Source organism: Pongo pygmaeus, chromosome 2 (genome assembly GCF_028885625.2).
Source record: "Pongo pygmaeus isolate AG05252 chromosome 2, NHGRI_mPonPyg2-v2.0_pri, whole genome shotgun sequence".
Lineage (NCBI taxonomy): Eukaryota > Metazoa > Chordata > Mammalia > Primates > Hominidae > Pongo > Pongo pygmaeus.
The window spans coordinates 147,294,435-147,318,078 of NC_085930.1; the positions used below are offsets into that span (position 1 = coordinate 147,294,435).

The 23,644-nt window shown below is 39.7% G+C and overlaps 2 protein-coding genes across 7 annotated transcripts in view; one reads left to right on the top strand and one right to left on the bottom strand.

The window, feature by feature from the left end:
* FAIM (Fas apoptotic inhibitory molecule) overlaps positions 1 to 14,299 on the top strand; it is a 28,224-nt gene extending 13,925 nt beyond the window's left edge. For 2 of the 6 annotated variants that reach the window (XM_063662209.1, XM_054482886.2), the window contains 2 exons: positions 5,972 to 6,021; positions 9,831 to 14,299. In XM_063662209.1, the coding sequence (XP_063518279.1) occupies positions 5,972 to 6,021; positions 9,831 to 9,980 (200 nt within the window). In that variant the 3' untranslated portion in view covers positions 9,981 to 14,299. The remainder of the gene's footprint in view (positions 1 to 5,971; positions 6,022 to 9,830) is intronic. The other 4 variants (XM_054482885.2, XM_063662210.1, XM_054482884.2 and 1 more) reach the window with 3 other exon arrangements.
* A 6,480-nt stretch (positions 14,300 to 20,779) lies between these two features.
* Positions 20,780 to 21,795, bottom strand: LOC129034012 (peptidyl-prolyl cis-trans isomerase A-like). Its single transcript, XM_054483334.2, has 2 exons — positions 21,197 to 21,795; positions 20,780 to 20,864 (listed from the first exon to the last, which is right to left on the bottom strand). Exons 1-2 carry the CDS (start codon positions 21,604 to 21,606, stop codon positions 20,780 to 20,782), a joined length of 495 nt encoding a protein of 164 aa, XP_054339309.1. The 5' UTR covers positions 21,607 to 21,795.
* Between the last annotated feature and the right edge of the window lie 1,849 nt (positions 21,796 to 23,644).

Consider the following 23,644-nt stretch of genomic DNA (forward strand, 5'->3'; position numbering starts at 1 on the left):
AGTAAGAAAGCAATATTTTCCTAGATAACAATATTTTCCTAGATAACAATAGGCTTAGGACTGCATCAGATCAAAATTATCAAAGTCTAGGACTTTTTGAAGAGTTTTTTTGTTTGTTTTTCCAGGCTTTCCTGTTTGGGTTTCTCTTTTCTTATGGGAAGCAGGTATATATCTTTTCTTTGCCCATATTCCTACGTCTGTTAGCAGTTTTACTCATGTTCTCTATTGCTTGGAATTCTTTTCATTTTTTTATGTTTTTGAGACAGAGTCTCACTTTGTCGCCCAGGCTGGAATGCAGTGGTGTGCATGAACATGGCTCACTGCAGCCTTGTCCTCCTGGGCTCAAGTGATCCTCCAGCCTCAGCCTCCCGAGTAGCTGGAACCACAGGTCCATGTCACCATGCCAGGCTAACTTTAAAAAAATTTTTTGTAGAGACAGGGTCTCGCCATGTTGCCCAGGCTAATCTCGAGCTCCTGGGCTCAAGTGATCCTCCTGCCTCAGCCTCCAAAAGTGCTGGGATTACAGGTGTGAGCAGCTGTGCCCACCCTTCTTTTCATTTTTAACAACAATATTCTTGGGAGTCCGTTGCCCTCCTGTTCTAAGTATCCAAGTCTGCTGCTTTGTGGCCACCCTAGGCTTTCTTTCATGGAACTCTTTTGTTCTTCCAGTTATTGAACCCCACAACTCCTGCTTTCATCTTTGTTTACTGGAATATATCCTTAGGTAATCTCCTGATAAAGAGTGTCTAAGAAATAAACATTACTTTGATCCTCATGCTAGGTGGATCGTTTTGTTCAGTACAGAGTTTTAATTTCAAACTCACTTTCTCTCAGAATTTTTGAAACCCTTATTCCAGTAGCTTCTGTTCTCCATTGTTTTAAATGAAAAGTTTTGTGCCAATCTGAATCTCATTTTTTTCTTTCCAGAAGGTTTTGGGAGCTCATCTTATCCCTTATATTTCCAAATTTCATAGTGATATGTTTAGGAACGTAGTTACTCAACCTGCGATAAAGTTTTAGAACCACTGGATCTCATTAATAATGGAAATTTTAGTTTTTAAAAGGATGATGATTAGTGTCAACACACTTGAACATATGAGACTTTAACAGATGATGAAACCAGGCCTTTAAATTAATTTTAGGTACTCAGTCAGCTGCTTTGCCAACTTGTAATACAATTGATATTAACTTTTCCTAGGAGAAATGGAAGAGACTACCTGAGCTATGCCTAGCATACAGTTAGTTCTTTTTTAAATGTCCAGGGGCCTGCTTATCTACTTGTGAATTATTTCGGGTCTTTAAAAAATCTATTTTTCTCCTTTTACTCCTTGTCTGCTTTTATACTCTTCTCTATCCATTTGCAATCCCTCATGAGCCTGGAAATGAGACAGAGTTCAGCCCAAACTTGTCCCTTTTGCTGTTTGAAAGGGACAAGGGACCAGAGTTGTTTACTGAGGTAAAGGCAAAATTGCATATGTTATTGATATTGCTTGCACTTCTGCTTCCAAGATCCATCAAACTTTGGACTATGCGGACTACAGCCTACATTTTACAGATTAGTTATGAAGAATGCAGGCTCCAGGATCAGAGCTGTGTGATGGGCAAATGACTTAACCTCCGAACCTTGGTTTCCTCATGTGTAAAATGGGGATAATGTAACTCCCTCACAGAGTTGTGATATGAGTGAAGTTGAATTGATTTAGTACATGTAAAGTACTTAACACTGTTTCTCACATTGTGAATTCTTTCAAAATATTATTTGTCAGCCAGATGCAGTGGCTCACACCCGTAATCCCAGCACTTTGGGAGGCCAAAGTGGGAGGATCGCTTAAGCCCAGGAGTTCAAGACCAGCCTGGGCAACATAGGGAGACCTCGTCTCTTCAAAATATTTAAAAATTAGCTGAGTGTAGTGGCACATGCCTGTAGTCCCAACTACTTGGGAGGCTGAGGCGAGAGGATCACTTGAGCCTAGGGGTTCAAGGTTGCAGTGAGCTAAATTGCGCTACTGCATTCCATCATGGATGACAGAGTGAGACCCTGCCTCAAAATTATAATAATTTGGCTGGGCGTGGTAGCTCACACCTGTAATCCCAGCACTGTGGGAGGCCAAGGATCACTTGAGGTCAGGAGTTCGAGACCAGCCTGACCAACATGGTGAAACCCCATCTCTACTAAAAATACAAAAATTAGCTGGGCGTGGTGGCGGGCACCTGTAATCCCAGCTACTTGGGAGGCTGAGGCAGGAGAATTGCTTGAGCCTGGGAGGCGGAGGTTGCAGTGAGCTGAGATTGCGCCACTGCACTCCAGCCTGGGCAACCAAGCAAGACTCTGTCTCAAAAAAAAATTGATAATAATTTAAAAATATTATTTGTGGCGATTATTACTACTCATGGGCAAAGAATGGGCTTATCTAGAGTCTCCTGGTAAAATTCACTTTTATATGTTATGTGGCAAGTTTCAAATAACAATATTATATGACTTGCTAAATTTTATATTGAGAAATTAGAGCAAGGCCACAAAAAAGCTTTGAATAACAAAACATTATGATTTACTGAGGTCATATTATGTGCCAGATACTATACTAGGCACTTTATATAATTATTCCTAACCCTTATAACAGCCTATGGGAAAAGTGGTATCATCTTCATTTGCCCCTGAGGAAATGGAAGCTCAGAGTGGTGGTGACTTGCCAAAGGGTACTGCTAGTAAAGAGTGATGCTGAGACCTGACCTCAAAGATCATGTGCATTTTTTTTCACCACCCCAAAAATGTGAGGCATATAAGGGCAATGAAAACAGGGTTGGTTAGCATTCTTAGCTCTTGTAGTCTCCACACCACTGAATACCATGGGAGGAAAATAAAGCTGGCAGGAGGAAAGTACATATGAAACTTCACGTTGGAAGGAAATTCTCTTTCTGTTCTGAAAAGTTTCTCTTCTCTGATAGCATTTACAGAACATAACCTGCTCAGGACTCACCTGGGAAGTCCCTAGCTATTGTTCATGCGGCTGAGGGAATCTGCAGGCAGGTAAAGAGGAGATGCTCCAAGATGAACATGCAGCAGCACCTCCCATGAGTCACTAAATCCATTGCTGAGTCATAATAGATTTGAAATTTTATCAGCTAGATATGTCCTTTTATTAACATACCGTTTTGAATAGGTTACATACTCAAGATTCAGAAATCAAAATGCTATTAAAAGACACATTGAAAAGTCTTGGCTTCCATCCCTGTTCCCATCTGCCATGTTCCCCCATCAAGATAACCATTTAGTGTTGCTCTAGTGTTTCTTTATTCAGATTCAAGCGAATACACATATTCTGTCTTATCACATAAAAGCATCTTGCTTATTCACTTATTATATTCCGAAGATCCTTTTATATCAGAACCTAAAGAACTTTTTCATATTTTTTATAGCTGCAGAGTAAATTTCAATAGTAAATGGTGTATTTAGCTCATTCCCAACTGATGAACACTTGAGCTGTTTCTAATCTTTTGCTGTTAGAAGCAATGCTGCATGAATAGCTTTGTTTGCATGCCTCTTGGAACAGGACACATATTATATTAGTATACATTTCTGGAAGTCGGAAAGTAGGACTTCTTTTCTTCTGGGTCAAAGACTAATTGTATTTGTCATCTTAATAGATTTTGCCTATTTGCCTTCCATGGTACTTTTACCATTTTGTACCCCCGTTAGCTGTTTTCCCCAGGTTCTCCAGCAGAACATGTAGCCAAACTTTTGGATGTTTTGGCATTCTGCTAGGTGAAGCAATGGTATTTCAGGATTGTTTTTGTCTTTTTCAAAAGTGAGGTTGAGCATCTTAGTTTTAAGTTTCTTTTGTATTTCCTTTCTCATGATGCCTGTTCATGCCCTTTGCCCCATTTTCTTTTGGTTGTTGGTTTTTTTCTCCTTGATTTCTCATAGTCTTCACATTAGTAAGTTTAGTCCTTTGTTCATGCTGTGAGTTTGACATATTTTTTTCCGAGTTTGTCATTTATTACATGACTTTGCTAATGTGTGTACATTTTTCTTCAATTGTGCTGTGGCTTTTTTACTTTTTTTTTTTTCCAAGACAGGATCTCACTCTGTCGCCCAGGCTGGAGTGCAGTGGTGCAATTTTGGCTCACTGCAACCTCTGCCTCCCAGGTTCAAGCAATTCTCCTGCCTCAGCCTCACAAGTAGCTGGGATTACAGGTGCCCGCCACTACGTCCAGCTAATTTTTTGTATTTTTAGTAGAGATGGGGTTTCACCATGTTGGCCAGACTGGTCTTGAACTCCTGACCTTGTGATTTGCCTGCCTCGGCCTCCCAAAGTGCTGGGATTACAGGCATGAGCCACCGTGCCCGGCCTTTTTTTTTTACTTTTATGTAGTCAAAATTTAATACATTTTCTTTTAGGGCTTCTGGATTAGTAGTGTTCTTCAGAGGCATGCTAATACGCTATTGTAGAAACTCTGAGTACACGTACATGTTCAGTAAGCATAGCAAGTAAAATACCAGTTTCCACCATCATCGTGGTTTATCATAGCACTGTGTGCACTGATCATGTCTTGGGACAAGTTGAGTTTACCTGCACCTGTGATGTAGCAGCTTTCTACGAAGGCTGCCAGTGAGGTGACCCCTGTGCATATCTCCTGGACCCCTCTGGCTTTCTCTTTTTCCATCTAGCACACCTCAAAGGCTTTTCTCCCATCTCTAAGTGAGGCTCCCATCTCAAGGTATGGGGAGGGAAAGAACCCCCTTTAGACTGTGCTCCTGGAGCAGATGGCCAGGCAGTCAGACCCTGGACTGGCGCCTCAAACCTGACCCCCGGACTCCTTGTGTACATACAGGCCATACTTCCTTCTCTTCTTCACTATAATACCCGAAGCTCAACTTCCGGCTTCTTGATTAGTGTAGTCTTCTCTCCTGCTACTCCTCAGGACACTAACATTTGCAAGGGGCTCTGGGGACTCCTCCACCCTGAGGTGAGCTAGGGCAAGTTAATTGATCCATTTAAGTGTGTCGGGGCAGCATTTTGTTCCATATTGTTCCTTAGTGTGCAGTCCACCAGCTATACCTATTTTTTACTTGTAATCCAGTAATTTTTCTCTAAACTGAAACCATTATGAAAAGGAATAGACATTATTGTACTACCTAGTAAGAAGCTGGACTAGATTTCTAAAGCGGACATGCTGTCTGTTCTATATAAACCCCATGGCAGCTGCTTTCAGTGATCTCTGTGCCATCATCCAGTTGGGTGAGTGTGGGAGGCAGGGGAGTCATCTGGTCAATATTGAAGGGCATTTTGTATGGAAAGGTCCCTCCTCACATTCATCTGTATGCATCCTTCTTTTTTATTTATTAATTTATTTTATTTATCTTTTTGAGATGGGGTCTTGCTCTGTTGCCGAGGCTGGAGTGCAATGGTGCGATCTCGGCTCACTGCAAGCTCCACCTCCCAGGTTCACACCATTCTCCTGCCTCAGCCTCCCAAGTAGCTGGGACTACAGGCACCCACCACCATGCCCGGCTAATTTTTGTATTTTTAGTAGAGATGGGGTTTCACCGTGTTAGCCAGGATGGTCTCGATCTCCTGACCTCGTGATCCGTCTGCCTCAGTCTCCCAAAGTGCTGAGGTTACAGGTGTGAGCCACCGCGCCCGGCCTGTATGCATCCTTCTTTAAAGATTGTCCTTTGGATTCATTTTGTTTCATAAGGCTTCATCAATTTGTATTAGGACCTTAACTTTCTCTTAAAAGATTGTTTTGTTTCATTATAGTTTTATGAACAAAACACAAACACAGCTTCTTCAAATTTTAGGAGAGTCTCCAAGCCATGAAAGCCATGAAAAAGTGTTGGGTTTTGGAATATTAATGGAGTTTTAGAGATCTGGTATATCAATCCTTTCCTAAAGTAATAAATAGGAAAAGTTAACTTTATCTTTAAATCACAGAATTATAACTTAAAGTTTTTATGTTACTTTTACAGAAAAAGATACTATGGACGTATGGTGCAATGGTAAAAAATTGGAGACAGCGGTAAGTTGACTATTTGATGACTCTAAGTGCCATGTGTCTAAGTTACCATTGAATTGTTGCTGCATTTCCTAATTATAGAGATTTTATAATGAACCAAAGCCCTCTTGATAAAAACAAAAAAGGGATTAAGTACTCCTGACTCCAGATTCTGAAAACCTTTGCCAGATGGTGCCTGGTACCATGAGTTTGGAAACAACTTATGTTCTTAGCTGGCACCAGCTTCATACTCTCCCTTTCCTGTCCTGGACCAGGCTCTAGCATAGCAAGTAAAATACCAGTAAAATACCTAGCAAGTAAAATACCTAAAAAGAGCCCCTAGTTAAAAAATTATATCCCCAAAGGTTGGTGTCCTCTTGTGTTGATCCATTTGAAGTGGTGCGTTATCACTGCTTCTCAAACTTGCATGCACAGAAATTGCCTGGGATCTTGTTAAAATGCTAATTCTAACATTTCCCTAGGTGCTGCTAATGCTACTGGTCCACAGATCACACTTTAGGAATGCTTTATACCATACACTCAAAGCAGATGGTTCTTTTCTGAAAGCGAGATTTTTGTAAAATGAGTGATACAATATCAGATGACGTGAAGGTAGACGAACAGGAAAGGGCACTCTCACGAACCCCAGAGGACAAGTGGAATTTTAGACCAGCAGTGCCAATGCGAGGAGAAAGAGGCTACCCCAGTCACTGTGGCCAGGCACACTGAAATCCCCATCTAGATAGACTCCAGTGTGTTTGGCTTTTGCTGTCAGGTGCTTGGATTACTATGGCTGTGGATGGGATGAATGTAGGAGTGAATTTCAAGCAGGAATGAAACAGTAGTAGTGTACACAGGGGAGAGAGTGGGAAACAGAAAGTGTGGGACTAGGAGCCGAAATCACTGGGTGGTAATCCCCATGTCTTACGGGGTCTGCGGGCCAAGCAGGGAGTGCTATCCCTGGGACCCACCTTTCCTGCTGGCTCCAGAAGTGAACATCAGGGCTAGAGATCATCGGAAGCCCTCTTCTCTGGTCACATTTTGCATGTTGTAGTTGCTTTTATCTCATTTGTATAGTATAGGTTTAAGACAGTGAGAAAAGGTGCTTTTGGTAGTTGGAGGAAAGGAGGTCTGGGATTAATTCATTCAGAAGACCACCTAGAACCTACTTGGTCTGATAGTTGTTTCTGAGGAGGTGACAAAGCCAGAAATCAAAAATTACAAAGATGAAGCCACATGTGGTAGCACAGGTCTGTAGTGGCTTCCTACTTGGGAGGCTGACGTGAGAGGAACCCTTGAGCCTAGGAGTTTTAGGCCAGCCTGAGCAACATAGTGAGACCCATCTCTAAAAAAATTAATCAATAAATTGAAATTTAAAAGTTACAAAGATGAATGCTTTTCTGTTTCTGAGTCCTGAAGAATTTAATTTGGGGTCACTCAAAATTGAGTGCTTGAGCTGCTCTCTGGGTTAAATCTACTGATAGAGACTTCTTTTATGCAGAGAGACTTGGAGAGTGCTTCAGTGTTTTATGGCCCCGTTTGGAAAAACTCCAGTTACCACTAACATGGATCAGATACCTACTGTGTGCCCAGTGCCATACCTGGTGGCTCTTCCTGTTCTTTTTTCCTACCCTGGAATTCTCTAGATAAGGGAATCAGCACCTTTGAATCTCATTTCCTCCCACACTGAAGAAATTCTCCAGTGCACATGGAAAGAGAATGCTGTTTTATGGTATTAAGAATATGGTTGTACTGGGCGAGGTGACTCATGCATGTAATCCCAGCACTTTGGGAGGCTGAGGCGGGCAGATTGCTTGAACCTAGGAGTTAGAGACTAGTCTGGGCGACATGGTGAAACCCGTCTCTACTAAAAATACAAAAATTAGTAGAGCATGGTGGCACATGCCTGTAGTCCCAGCTACTCGGGAGGCTGAGGTGGAAGAATTACCTGAGCCCAGGGAGATTGAGGCTGCAGTGAGCCAAGGTTGCACCACAGCACTCCAGCCTCGGTAACAGAATGTGAGACCCTGTCTCAAAAAAAAAAAAAAAAAAATGCAGTTATAACTTTGGGAGGCCGAGATGGGAGGATCACTTGAGGCCAGGAGCTCATGACCACCCTGGGCAACATGATGAGACCCTATCTCTATAAATTTTTTTTTTAAGTTAGCTGTGTATGGTGGTGTGTTCCTGGTCCCTGCTGCTCAGGAGGCTGAGGCAGGAGGACTGCTTGAGCCCAGGAGTTCAAGGCTGCAATGAACTACAGTTGTACCCCTGTACTCCAGCCTGGGTGGCAAGAGCAAGACCCTGTCACACACATACACAAGGAATGTTGTTGTGGTTGTAAAAAGGTGAAAATAATATTCATCCACATGTCTTTGTTTTGTAGTAATTAACAGGAAACTACATGTGTTTGGAAAATAGCTCTTTATAACACAATTGCCTTCTCATTGTAACTACAACCTAGTTTGCAGGGCAGTTTGGGCAGCTCCATATCTAGGCAGCCTTCCCCAGTACTGTACGTACCCACAACAAACTCATCTTGTTGCCTGTGAGTTACAGCTTATTTTCTCCTTTTTATCTCAAAGCATCGTGCCAAAATTATATATTTGTCCAATTGCCAAGAAGCTACTTATATAGATTATATTACCTAACCCTTGCCCTTTGTTCCGAAGTCTTTTTTCAAGGCTCAATATTAAAAATGGGGACAAGAACACACTGCACCCAAAGACATGCTTGTGGTATTCAGCACACCTCCCATAAGGAGCCACGGGCCACATCCTTCCCAGAGCTAGGAAAAGGCTTCTCTCCCTGAGGCATCCTGTGCCTTCTTTGGCTTGGTATTGTCAACTGGGGGGCCTTGTTCTATCTACTTCGGCTGCCAGGAAGCTAATAGCCAGGGGATTTAAGTCTGATTTTCAGTTTCTTTGCTTTCTGGCATAAATCTTTTTTTTATCCTCTAAGCCTCTTCTTCCTTCCTTCCTTCTCTGTGCTACCTGGTGCTAATCTTTTTACTCTAGATCACTGCTACTCAATCAAAGTATAATATGAGGCACAGATAGGACCTTCATGTGTAATTTTAATTTATCTAGTATCCATATTTGAAAAAAATTTAGGTGAAATTAAATATTATATTTGATTTAAATCAATATACCAAAAATATTATTTAACATGTAATCAGTATAAAAAGTTATTTTATACATTTTTTTTGTTTCATACTAGGTCTTCTAAATCCAGTGTCTATTTTATATTTAAACAGCATATCTATTTTCAGACTAGTCAATTTCAAGTGCCCAATAGCCACATGTGGCCAGTGGCTACTGTATTGAACAGAACAGGTATAGATTTAGTGGTGTTTGGTTTTGTTATATGTATATTTTATTGTAAGCCACCTTATACCTGGAGGAATCAAATTTTCAGAGTGGCTAAGAACACTCCATCCCTGGCTGGATGCAGTGGCTCACACCTGTAATCCCAGCACTGTGGGAGGCTGAGGTGGGTAGATCACTTGAGGTATATTATAAATAACTAATAAATGTCATATTTATCATTTTTATTTTTGAAAACATGTTATAGACACATAGCCGTGAGGTTTATATTCCTCCCCCAAGAATTTAAGATTCTTAAGGATTGTAGGGGTTATAAAAAGGAAACTTTCAATTCATAACAGAAATGTAAAAGCATCTAAGTACAAGCTTTAGACTTTGTTTTTCAAAGCTTATTGTTTAACTAATACATTATTTTATTGTACTACTAGTACTTTTAGATGGTGTGAATGCTCTAGACAGAGATAAATGTTTCTGCACCACTAATCCCTTCTTCTTTTGTTGCTCCAGGGTGAGTTTGTAGATGATGGGACTGAAACTCACTTCAGTATCGGGAACCATGACTGTTACATAAAGGCTGTCAGTAGTGGGAAGCGGAAAGAAGGGATTATTCATACTCTCATTGTGGATAATAGAGAAATCCCAGAGATTGCAAGTTAATGAATTTTAATCTTAAGAAGTAAAGATCAGGACTTTTTAATTACTGTGGTAATTAAATGTGTTCAGTATGTACTTATCAGTACATTTAGTCTGCAGTGTTTTAATTTTTTAAAAAGTTACATGAAACTGTAACATTCCAAGGGTCAGGAAAAAAACCAATTATGTATAGTCATAAAAATTACAATTTATGATGCAAATAATGTAAAATGTTTTAAAGACAAATGGCAAATAAGATATGGACCAAAGTCACTAATGTTTTACAACAGTAACCTTTACTATAATAAATACTTTTAAAAAAATCTGCTTGATTTGTGTTTATATGTATGGGTAAGTCTTTATGTGTTTTTAACCTGTGCAGATAGGTTTTCTCTCTAGTTTAAAGCAGTTGGTACATAATGATACAATTAGTTTAACTGAAGAAAATGAGAAACATTTTTTTATTTGGAAACATAAGGAAACTTCAGATGGTGTCGCAAGAATTTAATTTAAAATGTGGGTTTCTGAAAATGTAGTTGTTTTGTTTAATTAACATGGTGAAGACATAAACCAAAAGGAAAAGAAGCAAACTCCTTTATACCAGATTGTATCAAGTGCTTCCTCAGGCAGTATTTAAAAAGTCAGAGTTGCGTATCTGTGCCTGGATGTGGCGCCAGTGTTAGTGCTTCTGTGACTGAATCGGCCTGTGCAGGCATACTTACAAAGACCAGCAAAGTCAGTACATTAAGTGCCTGAGGGTTGGTCATTTCAATACTCTGAAAGTCTTTCAAGGCAGGATATAGTTTAATAGTAGACCACGTTGGGGCATTTCACATCTGTTATCACTGCTGATCTTCTGTGTGAAGGGGTAGTCTCCATTTTTTTCACTTGCTCTGTCCAATATGGTTGCCACTAGTCACATGGCTACTTAAGTTAATTAAAATTAAGTACAATAAAAAATTCAGTTTCTCAGTCACGCTAGCTACACTTCAAGTGCTCAACAGTCACGTGTGGCTAGTGGCTATCATACCAGACAGTATATAGAACATTTCTGTCACCACACCAAGTTCTGTTGGACAGCACTGGTCTAGATAGACTGTCTCAGGCTGAGTGAGTTGCTCATTTGTGGCATAGGATTTTAAATTCAGGTTTTTCTGATACTAAGACTTAGGCCCTTTACTACTATCATCTCCCTGTCATTAACATATTTTGAAGAGATTTTGGGCAGAACAGGGGCAGAACAGAGGCAGAACCAGGTTCTAACAGCAGGAAGGAGAAATTGAGGGGCAGGAGAGCAGTGAGAGAAGACGTTTTGGAGAGGCCAGGACCTGGCAGACAATATGCAGGGTTGCAGGGCGGCAGGGTGGGTGTATTGAAAAGCCTTGACTCCTTCCTTCTTCTAACACCTTTTATTTTATTTTGAAGTCTTTACCACTGGCAGCTCAGCGTACTACCTTTACAAAAACGTTTACAAGGCTAGGCTGGTGGCTTATGCCTCTAATCCCAACATTTTGGAAGGCTGAGACAGTAGGATTGCTTGAGTCCAAGAGTTCAAGACCAGCCTGAGCAACATAGTGAGACCCTGTCTCTACAAAACAAAACAAAAATTTAAGTTTATAAAAGATTTTTACCAAAAAACCTCCCTGGTCTTCCCATTCCACCCCCTAGTTTTGCTTCAATGCCATTGGAAGACCAGGAAACAATCTAACAGGGACTCTGAGGCTTGTTAAACTCACATTTGGGTTTGCTTTCATGGATTTGGGGGTTGTGGTTTGTTTTCATTTTTCTTGAGTAAAAGTCTTCTTTTAATGGCCATATTTTATCTGCTAGAAAAATATTTTGTGTCATGTCCAAAAGCAAAGCAATTATTTTTAGGCATTGGTCTTTGAACTGTAGTTATTAGAGGTCAAAATCCGTGATTTGCAGTGGTTGTCGTGTACCTAAGCAAACACTTGCGAGTACAGTTTGATTCCGTCTTTATGGAGACCAACCCCAGGAAGAGAGTCTTGCCTTTGACATGGCAAGTCCACGTTTGTTTCATTTTATTAATTCAAAGTGGCATAATAATGTGGAAAGAGTATAGCCTAGAGCTGAAGTTTGGCACAGCAAGTTAAGTTCTTGAGCCTCAGTTTCCTCACCTTAAAACTTGAGGCTATTACTTGTCTTAGTTATTTAATTAGATATTTCAGATGTACAAAAAATAGAAAATATACCAGCTGTATTATTAAACTAGGTGTGCCTATTACCCAGTTTAATAACTAAAGCATTACCAATGCAACTGAATACCCATATACCCTCCCTGTTCCCTTCCCCTCCCTTGTGCAACTAATCACTAATGTGTATTTGATATTTATCATTCCCATGTGCAAGTTTGTATTATTTTACTTTTGATATATATCAAAAAAGTACAGTATTATTTTAAAATTTAAATGTTATCACATTCTGTGTATCCTTCCTACATCATGGTTTTCCCCCACTCAACAATGTTTTTTGATCTAGGTTGGTATGTGTATCTCCAGTTTCTTTAACTTTTGCATTCAACCACACAAATTTAGCTGCACATATCCCTAGTTTTCAGATGATCATCAATACATCAGTGGCTCTAATGAACATCTTTGGTGTATGTCCCTTGAGTTTATGTTCAAGAGTTTCTCTTGGGCCTTGGTATTTTAAGTGTGCCCCTGTACCAACAGCAATGACATCACCTGGGAGCTTGTTAGAAATTAAGAATCGCGGGTTCTTCCCCAGGCCTATTGAAGGAGAATCTGTGTTTTAACAAGACCCCCGTGGTGATTTGTACATCAAAGATTTAGAAGCACTGTTCCAGGTCTATTGAGGAGCAGAATTGCTAAATCAAAGGGTGCATCTTCAATACTATTATATATTTGCCAGACTGCCCTCCAGGGCAGTTGTGCTGTTGTATACTTTGGCCAGCAGTAGAGTTTTCTTTTCCTAATAGTTTCACCACACTTGATATACGGTCAGGCTTTTAAAGTTTTGCCAATCTGAGGGTTTAAACAATATTGCATTTTAATCTTATTTTTTCTCATTTTGTTTTCTCATTTTATTTTTTTAGTATCTTACATGTTTATTGTCGATTCAGGTTTCCTTTTCTGAGAATTGTCTTTTTGTTTCTTTTGCTTATTTTTCTGTTGAGTTGTTTGACAATTTCTAATAGATTTTTAGTAGTTCTACATATATCACAGAACTAATCCTTTGTTGCCTTTCCCTTACAGCAATATGAAATATGCAATATATCAAGTCTCCCAGGCATCCCTTCAATTTAACACATAGTACCTACTTCCTTTAGTGAGTTATGAGGGTAGGGACCACATACCACTGTCTCCTCCAGGACCTAGCATACCCCTCATAGATGGTAGGCAGTGAGATTCATATTACTGCAGCTCAAAGGAGAGGGCTGGGCTGGAGATATACATGTGGACATCATGAGCACATGCGGGAGATTTAAAGCTATGGAAATGGGTAAGATCAACTAGAGAGCTTGTAAAGAAAGTAGAAAGGGAACTTAAAATTAAACCCCAAAGAGCTACAACATTTCTGACTGGCTAAGGCCAACAGAAGCCTTAATTAAGTCAGGAAATTTGGAAGTTATAAAACAAAAGACAAACATATTTGACTAGGAATTTTGTATGGCAAAATATACCATTAAAAAAGCCAGTATACAAACAATAGATTTGGGGAAAATGTTTGCAATGTAGATAAAAAGAGCCAACATACATATAAAGGGCTCTTACAAATTGATAAGCCACGCTAATCACAAAATGGACAAATCATAGAAATAGAAGAGGAAATCCAAAGAGCCAACAAATTTTTAAAATAAGTTAATTAGTAGTTAGGGAAATTATTTTAACAATGAAACCAGCAGAAAAAGAAAAAAAAGAAGCAATGATATATTTTTGTCTAAGATGTGGTAGAAAGAGTACCCACCTCACACTTTGATGGTGAAAATAGGTATTAAAAGTTCTTAGGAAACCAATCTGACAGTATTAAACATTCCATTTGATAAAGTAGGAATTTTATAAAATTCCATTTTATAAAAACAGGCAAAACCTAATATATATATAGTCTTTGAAGTTCACAAAATGCGCACTTTACAGGGGAGTTAGTAACTAGAAGGTGGTGTGAAAGGAACTTCTGAGACTGGTAATTTTCTATTTTTGATCTGGGTGCTGGTCACAAAGACAATTCAGTTTGTGAAAAATAAGCTATATTCCTATATGATTTTTATCTTTATGTTATGTTCTAAAAGAATGTTAAACTTCAATAAAGATTTTAAAATGTACTTACAATAAAGATTTTAAAATGTACTTACAATAAAGTTTTAAAAAATATGCCCCACATATCTTCTTCTCTTGGGAATCTATTCCATGAGAATAAAGGTGTTAGTGTTGGTATATAAGGATATATACAAGGACGTTTATTGCAGCATTGTTCATAGTGGGAGAGAAAAGAAACTGGAAATTGTAAATGCCCATCTACAGATAAATGATTGAATAAATTATTATACATCATGAGTTACAACTCAGCCATTCAGAAGAATGAATTGGAGAGGTTTCCAGGAAGTATTTTTGAGTCAAGAAATAATATAGTACAATTTTATAAAACAATGGCAGAGCATCCTATCTAATGTATGTATGTGTGTCTTTACAGATTTTCTTTCTGTATATGATTATACAAGCATGGAGAGAAATAGAGGTTGCAAACAAGTATAATGACGTGAGTCGCCTAGTAGGAATGGGAGTGGGATTGATTGAGAGAGGTGGGGAGTATCCAAAATTCAAGAAAAAAAAGGTTTCACTTAAAAAATAAGCAGTTATCACATTTATGCATTTACATAAAATTGTTTATAAGAAGCAAAAAAAAAAAAAGATTAAAATTGGATAAAGGAGAAAGACTTAGTGAAACATTGAAAAGGAAATGAGTTTTTGACCGGGAGGTGGAGATTGCAGTGAGCCGAGATCGCGCCATTGCACTCCAGCCTGGGCAACAAGAGTGAAACTCCGTCTCAAAAAAAAGAGAAAGAAAAAAGAAAAGTGTTTTGAGATGGTAGAAAACCCTAAGAATAGAAGGCAAGGCAAGAAAGCATAAAACAGGAATAGTTAACTGTGTCAAATTGCTGCTGAGAGGAGACAAGCATGAGAACCGAAATGTATCTATTAGATTTGGCATCATGGAGGATGTTGGTGAGAAAATGAACAAAATCAGGCTCAATGAAATGAGACAGAAGCCATATTAAAGTGGGTGAATAGTTAGTGGGAGTAAGAGAAAAGATGGAAAAGGTAATGCTGACAACTCTTGCAAAAAAAAAAAAAAAAAAAAAAAAAGGCCAAAATAGGCTGGATGTGGTGGCTCACGCCTGTAATCTCAGCACTTCGGGAGGCTGAGGCGGGCGGATCACCTGAGAGCAGGAGTTCGAGACCAGCCTGGTCAACATGGCGAAACCCCGTCTCTACTAAAAATACAAAAATTAGCTGGGCATGGTGGCGGGCACCTGTAATCCAGCTACTTGGGAGGCTGAGGCAAGAGAATCTCTTGAACCCAGGAAGCAGAGGTTGCAATAAGCTGAGATGGCACCATTGCACTCCAGCCTGGGCGACAAGAGCAAAACTCCATTAAAAAAAAAAAAAGCCAAAATATAAAAAGTCTTGAAGGTATCATAAAGCTAAAAAGACAATCTAAGCCAAGATGTAGCAGAGGATGGAAAACCAGAGAGATGAGCCAAGCATTTGGAACCACTTAACCCTGGAAATGTTTATTTATTCCAGAACAGGAGGTCAAGAGTCTAAGCAGTACTTATAACAGCCTTGAAGGGATGGGGAGACAAAAATTAGGGTAAGGGAATGCCAAGGTTGGGATACTCTAGCAAAACTTCCACATTTTGGGCAGGAACCCCCAAAGAACAGTACTTAAGGGATAAGAATAAATAGTTTATCTGTCCTTGAAATTAGAGTTATCACGGATGTAATTATCCAACATAAATAAATAAACGTGCAAGCAAATGAGACAGGACAACACAAATAGGGTCAGCAGAAATAATAGAAACAGACACATAGGTTGTAAATTAATAGTTAATTAGATGTACAGCTTAATGTAACTATGTTTGTTTGGTTCTTTTTTTCTTTCTTTCTTTTTTTTTTTTTTTTTTTTTGCGACGGAGTCTCGCTCTGTCGCCCAGGCTGGAGTGCAGTCGCGCGATCTCGGCTCACTGCAAGCTCCGCCTCCCGGGTTCACGCCATTCTCCTGCCTCAGCCTTCCGAGTAGCTGGGACTACCGGCGCCCACCACCACGCCTGGCTAATTTTTTTTGTATTTTTTAGTAGAGACGGGGTTTCACCATGTTAGCCAGGATGGTCTCGATCTCCTGACCTCGTGATCCGCCCGCCTCGGCCTCCCAAAGTGCTGGGATTACAGGCGTGAGCCACCGCGCCCGGCCCGTTTCTATGTTTAAAATGTTCAAGATGATTCAAAAAAAAAATAAGTCTGAGAATATCAGCATGAAATAGGAAAATTTGAAAAAGTGCATAGCAGAACTGAAAAGAAACAGAAACTATAGAGTCAAAAAGTACAATAGTGAAACTAAGAACTCAAAATCAGAGAAATAGTAAACTGGAATATAGGTGAGACAAATATATATAAGAAAAATACAAGAGATTATAGAGAAGACAGCAGTAAATATAGACTATATAGTTAAAAGCATGTGTAATTATAGTTCCAAAGAAGAAAGAATGATGCAGAAAAAGGTTTAAAGAGATAATGCCTTGGAATTTCCCAAATGATGAAAAGCATCAAGCTACAGATTTGAGCCCTGCAAACACTAACCAGGAAGAAGACACAGAAAACCATCTCTAGGCCTATCATAGTAAAACTGCTAAAAACCAAAGACAACAAGAAAATCATTAAAAGTGGCCAGTGGGAGGCCGGGCATGGTGGCTCACGCCTGTAATCCCAGCACTTTGGGAGGCCGAGGTGGGCGGATCACGAGGTCAGGAGATCGAGACCATCCTGGCTAACATGGTGAAACCCCATCTCTACTAAAAATACAAAAAATTAGCCGGGTGTGGTGGCGGGCGCCTGTAGTCCCAGCTACTCGGGAGGCTGAGGCAGGAGATGGCATGAACCCGGGAGGCAGAGCTTGCAGTAAGCCAAGATGGCACCACTGCACTCCAGCCTGGGCGACAGAGGGAGATTCTGCCTCAAAAAAAAAAAAAAAAAAGGGGCTAGTGGAAAAAACACACACCAAAACATAAGGCTAACTTTTCCATAGAAATGACAGAAGCAAGAAGACAATGGAAAAATACCTTTAAAGTGCTGAAAAACAACTAACTAAATATCTATACCCAGCAAAACTACTGTTTATTACCAGGCAAAATAAAGTTGAGGAAATTCATCCAGAGCAGACCAACCAAAGGAAATATTAAAGTATATTCTTTGGTCTAAGAAGAAAAAATTATTTCAGATGAAAATTTAAAACTTCAAGAGAAAGGATGAAAAGCAGCAATGGTAAAAACGGACATAGATCTAAATAAATTGTGGCTGTATAAACAATCTCTTGTGGGGTTAACATTGGGAGGCCAAGGCAGGAGGATGACTTGAGCCCAGGAGTTCAGTCTAGGAAAAGACTATATGACTTTGCCCTATGTTTTCTTGTAGTAGTTTTATAGTTTCAGGTGTTTTTGTTGTTGTTTGTTTGCAGAGACAATGTCTCACTATGTTGCCTAGGCTAGTCTAGAACTCCTTGGCTGAAGCGATGCTCCTGCCTGATTACAGGTGTGAGTCACCACACTTGGCTAGTTTCAGGTCTTATGTTTAACTCCTTAATCCAACTCTTTACTGTTGTACACAGTGAGAATTAGGGGGCCTACATTCATTCTTCTGCATATGGATATCCGGTTTTCCCAGTACCATTTATTGAAGAGGGATCCTTTTTCCCATGTATGTTCATGGCACCTTTGTCAAAAATCAGTTGGCTGTCAACATGTGGAATTATTTCTAGATTCTCTATTATGTTTCATGGGTCTATATGTCTGTTTTTATACCAGCACCATGCTCGGTTTTTGTTTTTTTTTTTTTTTTTGAGGCGGAATCTTGCTCTGTCACCCAGCCTGGAGTGCACTGGCATGATCTTGGCCCACGCAACCTCCACCTACCGGGTTCAAGTGATTCTTCTTCCTCAGCTTCCCGAGTAGCTGGGACTACAGGCCATGCCACCACGCCTGGCTAATTTCTCGTATTTTTATTAGAGACAGGGTTTCACCATGTTAGCCAGGATGGTCTTGATCTCCTGACCTCGTGATCTGCCCACCTTGGTCTCCCAAAGTGCTGGGATTACAGGCATAAGCCACCATGCCTGGCTACTGTTTTAATTACTATAGGTTTGTAGTATATTTTGAACTCGAGCAGAGTGATACCACCAGCTTTTTTTTTTTTTTAAGGCAGAGTTTCATTCTGTCACCCAGGCTGGAGTGCAGTAGTATGATCACAGCTCAGTGCAGCCTTGACCTCCTGGGTTCAAATGATCCTCCCACCTCGCCCTCCTGAGTAGCTGGGACTACAGATGCATGCCACCACACTAATTTTAATTTTTGTGTGTGTGTGTGGAGATGAGGGTCTTACTATGTTGGCCAGGCTGGTCTTGAACTCCTCAGCTCAGGTGATCCTCCTGCCTCAGCCATTCAAAGTGTTAGGATTACAGGCATGAGATACCATGTCTGGCCAGTTTTGTTTCTTTGCTCAGTATTGTTTCAGCTACTTGGGATCTTTTGTGGTTCCATATGAATTATAGGATTGTTTTTTCTATTTCTGTGAAGAGTGTGATTGGCATTTTGATAGGGATTGCATTGAATCTGCAGATGGTTTTGCATAGCATGGTCATTTTAACAATGTTAATTCTTCCAATCCATGAGCATGAGATGTCTTTCCATTTGTTTGTGTCCTCTACAATTTCTTTTTATCAGTGTTTCATAGTTTTCCTTGTAGAGGTCTTTTATCTCCATATGTGTGTGTGTGTGTGTGTGTGTGTGTGTATGTGTGTGTGTGTATATATATTCCTAGGTATTTTGGGAGGGGGGATGGTGATTGTAAATGGGATTGCTTTCTTGATTTCTTTTTCAGCTAGTTCATTGTTGGTGGATAGAAACACCACTGATTTTTAATGTTGATTTTGTATCCTATAACTTTACTGAATTCATTTATCAGTTCTAAGAGCTTTTTGCTGGAGTCTTCAGGTTTTTAAAATATAAGGTCAATTCATATGCAAAGAGGGACAATTTAACTTCCTCTTTTCCAATTTGGAGGCCTTTTTAAAATTTCTGTTATCTGATTGTTCTGGCTAGGACTTCCAGTACTATATATTGATTAGTAGAGGTGAAAGTGGGCAACTTTGGTTCCAGTTCTTAGAAGAAAGGCTTTGAGCTTTTCCCTCTTCAGTATGATGTTAGCTGTGTTTGTCATATATGGCTTTTATTACACTGAGGTATGTTCCCTCTATGCCAAATTTGTTTTTATCATGAAATGATGTTTAATTTTAGCAAATGTGATTGCTGCATCTATTGAGAAGATTAATATGATTTGGCTCTATGTCCCCACCCAAATCTCATCTTGAATTATAATCCCCACATGTTGAGGGAGGGACCTGTAATTCCCACGTGTTGAGGGAGGGAGGTGATTGGATCATGGGGGCAGATTCCTCCATGTTGTTCTCATGATAGTGAGTTCTCATGAGACTTGATGGTTTTATAAGCATCTGGCATTTCCCCTGCTTGCACTTCTCTCTCCTGTTGCCATGTGAAGAGCTTCTTGCTTTCCCTTTGCCTTCTACCATGCTTGTAAGTTTCCATAGGCCTCCTCAGCCACGTGGAACAGTGAGTTAATTACACCTCTTTCCTTTATAAATTACCCAGTCTCAGGTTTATTTATAGCAGTGTGAAAATGGACTAATATGAAGATCATATGGTTTTTGTCCTTCATTCTGTTGGAAATGATGTATCATGTTTATTGATTTGTGTATGTCAAACCATCCTTGCATCCCTGGGATAAATCCCATTGGATCATCGTATTATCTTTTTGATGTGTTGCTGGATTCAGTTTGCTAGCATTTTGTTAAGGATTTTTGCATTTATTTTCATCAAGGATATTGGCCTGTAGTTTTATTTTTCGTTTGGTTATGTCTAGTTTTGTATCAGGGTAATGCTGGCATCACAGAATGAGTTAAGAAGAATTCCTCCCTCTTCAATTTTTTGGAATAGTTTGATAAAAGTTGGTGTTTTTTTGTGTGTGATTTAATTTTTATTTCATAATCATAAACTTAACTCTGGAATCCAGCTAGGCATGGAGGGGAACAAGGAAAACATGGAACCCAAAGGTAAATGCAGCGAGAGCACAAAGATTATAGGATACTGTGAGCAAATGGGGTGGAGGGGTGCTCTCTTGAGCTACAGAAGGAATGGTCTGGTGTTTAAGATAAAATACAAGTTGGCTGGGCACAGTGGCTCATGCCTGTAATCCCAGCACTTTGGGAGGCCAAGGGGGGTGGATCACGAGGTCAGGAGATCAAGACTATCCTGGCCAACATGGTGAAACCTCGTTGCTACTAAAAATACAAATATTAGCTGGGTGTGGTGGTGTGTGTCTGTAATCCCAGCTACTTGGGAGGCTGAGGCAGGAGAATTTCTTGAACCAGGGAGTTGGAGGTTGCAGTGAGCCGAGATTGCACCACTGTACTCCAGCCTGGTGACAGGGTGAGACTCCATCTCAAACAAAACAAAACAAAACAACACCAAAAAGATAAAACACAAGTCAAACTTATTAGAGTGGTCCACAATCAGCAGTGGTGATCTTCTTGCGGGTCTTGCCATTCCAGGACCCAGAGTCCCCCATGGCCTCAACAAATATTCATGCCTTCTTTTTTTTTGTTTTTGTTTTTGTTTTTGTTTTTGAGACAGAGTCTTGCTCTGTCGCCCAGGCTGGAGTGCAGTCATGTGATCTCAACTCACTGCAAGCTCTGCCTCCCACGTTCACGCTATTCTCCCGCTTCAGCTTCCCATGTAGCTGGGACTACAGGTGCCTGCCACCACACCTGCCTAATTTTTTTTTTTGTATTTTTAGTAGAGACAGGGCTTCACCTTGTTAGTCAGGATGGTCTCAATCTCCTGACCTCGTGATCCACCCACCTCAGCCTCCCAAAGTGCTGGGATTACAGGTGTGAGCCACCATGCCTGGCCATTAATGCCTTCTTTCACCTTGCCAAAGACCACATGCTTGCCATCCAACCACTCAGTCTTGGCAGTGCAGATGAAAAACTGGGAACTGTTTGTGTTGGATCCAGCCTTTGCCATGGACAAGATGCCAGGACCTGTATGCATTAGGATGAAGTTATCATCATCAAATTTCTCCCTGTAGATGGACTTGCTACCAGTGCCATTATGGCATGTGAAGTCACCACCCTGACACATAAACCCTGGAATAATTCTCTGAAAGCAGGAACCCTTATAACCAAATCCTTTCTCTCCAGTGCTCAGAGTATGAAAGTTTTCTGCTGTCTTTGGAAACCTGTCTGCAAAAGGCTCAAAGGAGACACACCTCAAGGGCTCACCATCGACAGTGATGTCAAAGAATATGGTGGGGTTGATCATGGGTGATAATACGGGGCTCCCAGTGGTGACACCTGCAAAGCCACTGTTATTTCTTCTTTAAAAGTTTGTTAGAATTTAGCAGTAAATCTGGTTCTGCGCTTTTCTGTATTGGGAGAGTTTTTTATTACTGCTTCAATCTTATTACTTGTTATTGGTATCTTTGAGTTTTCTATTTCTTCCTGGTTCAATGTTGGTAGGTTACATGTGTCCAGGAATGTATATATTTCCAGTAGGTTTTCCATTTTTGTTATTTTATAGTTGCTCATAATTGTCTCTAATGATCTTTTGTATTTCTGTTGTATCCGTTGTAATTTTTTTTTTTTTAGACGAAGTTTTGCTCCTGTTGCCCAAGCTGGAGTGCAATGGCGCAGTCTCGGCTCACCACAACCTCTGCCTCCCGGGTTCAAGCAATTCTCCTACCTCAGTCTCCTGAGTAGCTGGGATTACAAGCATGTGCCACCATACCTGGCTAATTTTGTATTTTTAGTAGAGACAGGGTTTCTCCATGTTGGTCAGGCTGGTATCAAACTCCCGACCTCAAGTGATCTGCCTGCCTCTCAGCCTCCCAAAGTGCTGGGATTACAGGTGTCAGCCACCGCGACCAGTCATGTCTCTTTTTTTACTTCTGATTTTATTTGTTTGGATCCTCTTTTTCTTGGTTAGACTAGCTGGTGGTTTATTGATTGAGTTTATATTTTCAAAGAACCAATTTTTCATTTTGTTGATTCTTTGTATTGTTTTTTTCAGTTTCTATTTCATTTTGCTTTGCTTTGCTCTTTATTCTTTCTTTCCTTTTACTAATTTTAGGTTTAGTTTATTCTTGCTTTTCTAGTTTTTTGAGGTGGATTTTTTAGGTTGTTTACTCAATATCTTTCTACTTTTCAGGTATAGACAGATGTTAATTGCTATAAACTTCCCTCTTAGCATTGCTTTTTCTGTGTCACAAAGGTTTTGGTATGTTTTTCCATTTTCATTTGTTTCAAGAATTTTTACTTTCTTTCTTAATTTTTACATTGACCCATTGGTTATTCAGGTGTATGTTGTTTAATTTCCACATATTTGTTCCCAAAGTTCCTGTTGTTGATTCCTAATTTTTACTGTGGTCTTAGAAGATACTTGATATGATTTCCATTTTTAAAACTTTCTTGAGGCTTGTTTTATGGCCTAACATATGGTCCATCCTGGAGAATGTTCCATGTGTTCATGAGAAGAATTTATTTTCTGCTGCTGTTGCATGAAATGTTCTCTAAATGTTAGATCCATTTGGTCTAAAGTGCAGTTTAAATCCAATGTTTCTTGAATTTCTGTCTAGATAATCTCTTCCATGATGAATGTGGGAGTGGTGAAATCCCCAACTATTGTTGTATTAGCCTCTCTTTTCAGCTCTAATAATATTTGTTTTATTTATTTTGTTTTCTGATGTTGGGTGCATAGATATTTACAATTGTTATATCCTTTTGCCTAATTGATTCCTTTATTATAATTTTGTCTCACTTTTTTTGACTTAAACTTTCCTTTGATATAAGTGTAGCTACTCCTGCATGCTTTTGGTTTGTTTGCATGAGGTATTTTTTTCCATCCCTTCATTTTCAGTTTATGTGTCTTTATAGGTGAGATGAGTTTCATGTAGACAGCATATATCTGGGTCTTGTTTTTGTTAGCCATTCAGCCAGTCTATATCTTTTAGTTGCAGGAGCTTCAATTTTGACATTCCAGCTTGTTATTAATAGGTGAGGACTTCCTGTCATTTTGTTGTTTTCTGATTGTTCTGAATATCATTTCTTCCTTTATTCTTCTTTTACTTTCTTTTATGATCTGGTGGGTTTTTTTTGGTTTTTTTTTTAGAATAACAACATTCCTATTCCTGTTTTGTGTATCTGCTCTACCAGTGAGTTTTACTACTTTTGTTAAGTTTTCATGATGGTAGATGTTGTCCTTTTGTTTCCTGGTGTAGGGCTCCCTTAAATATTTCTTCTGGGGCTAGTCTAGTGGTAATGAATTATCTCCGTTTTTGTTTTTCTGAGAAAGACTACTTTCC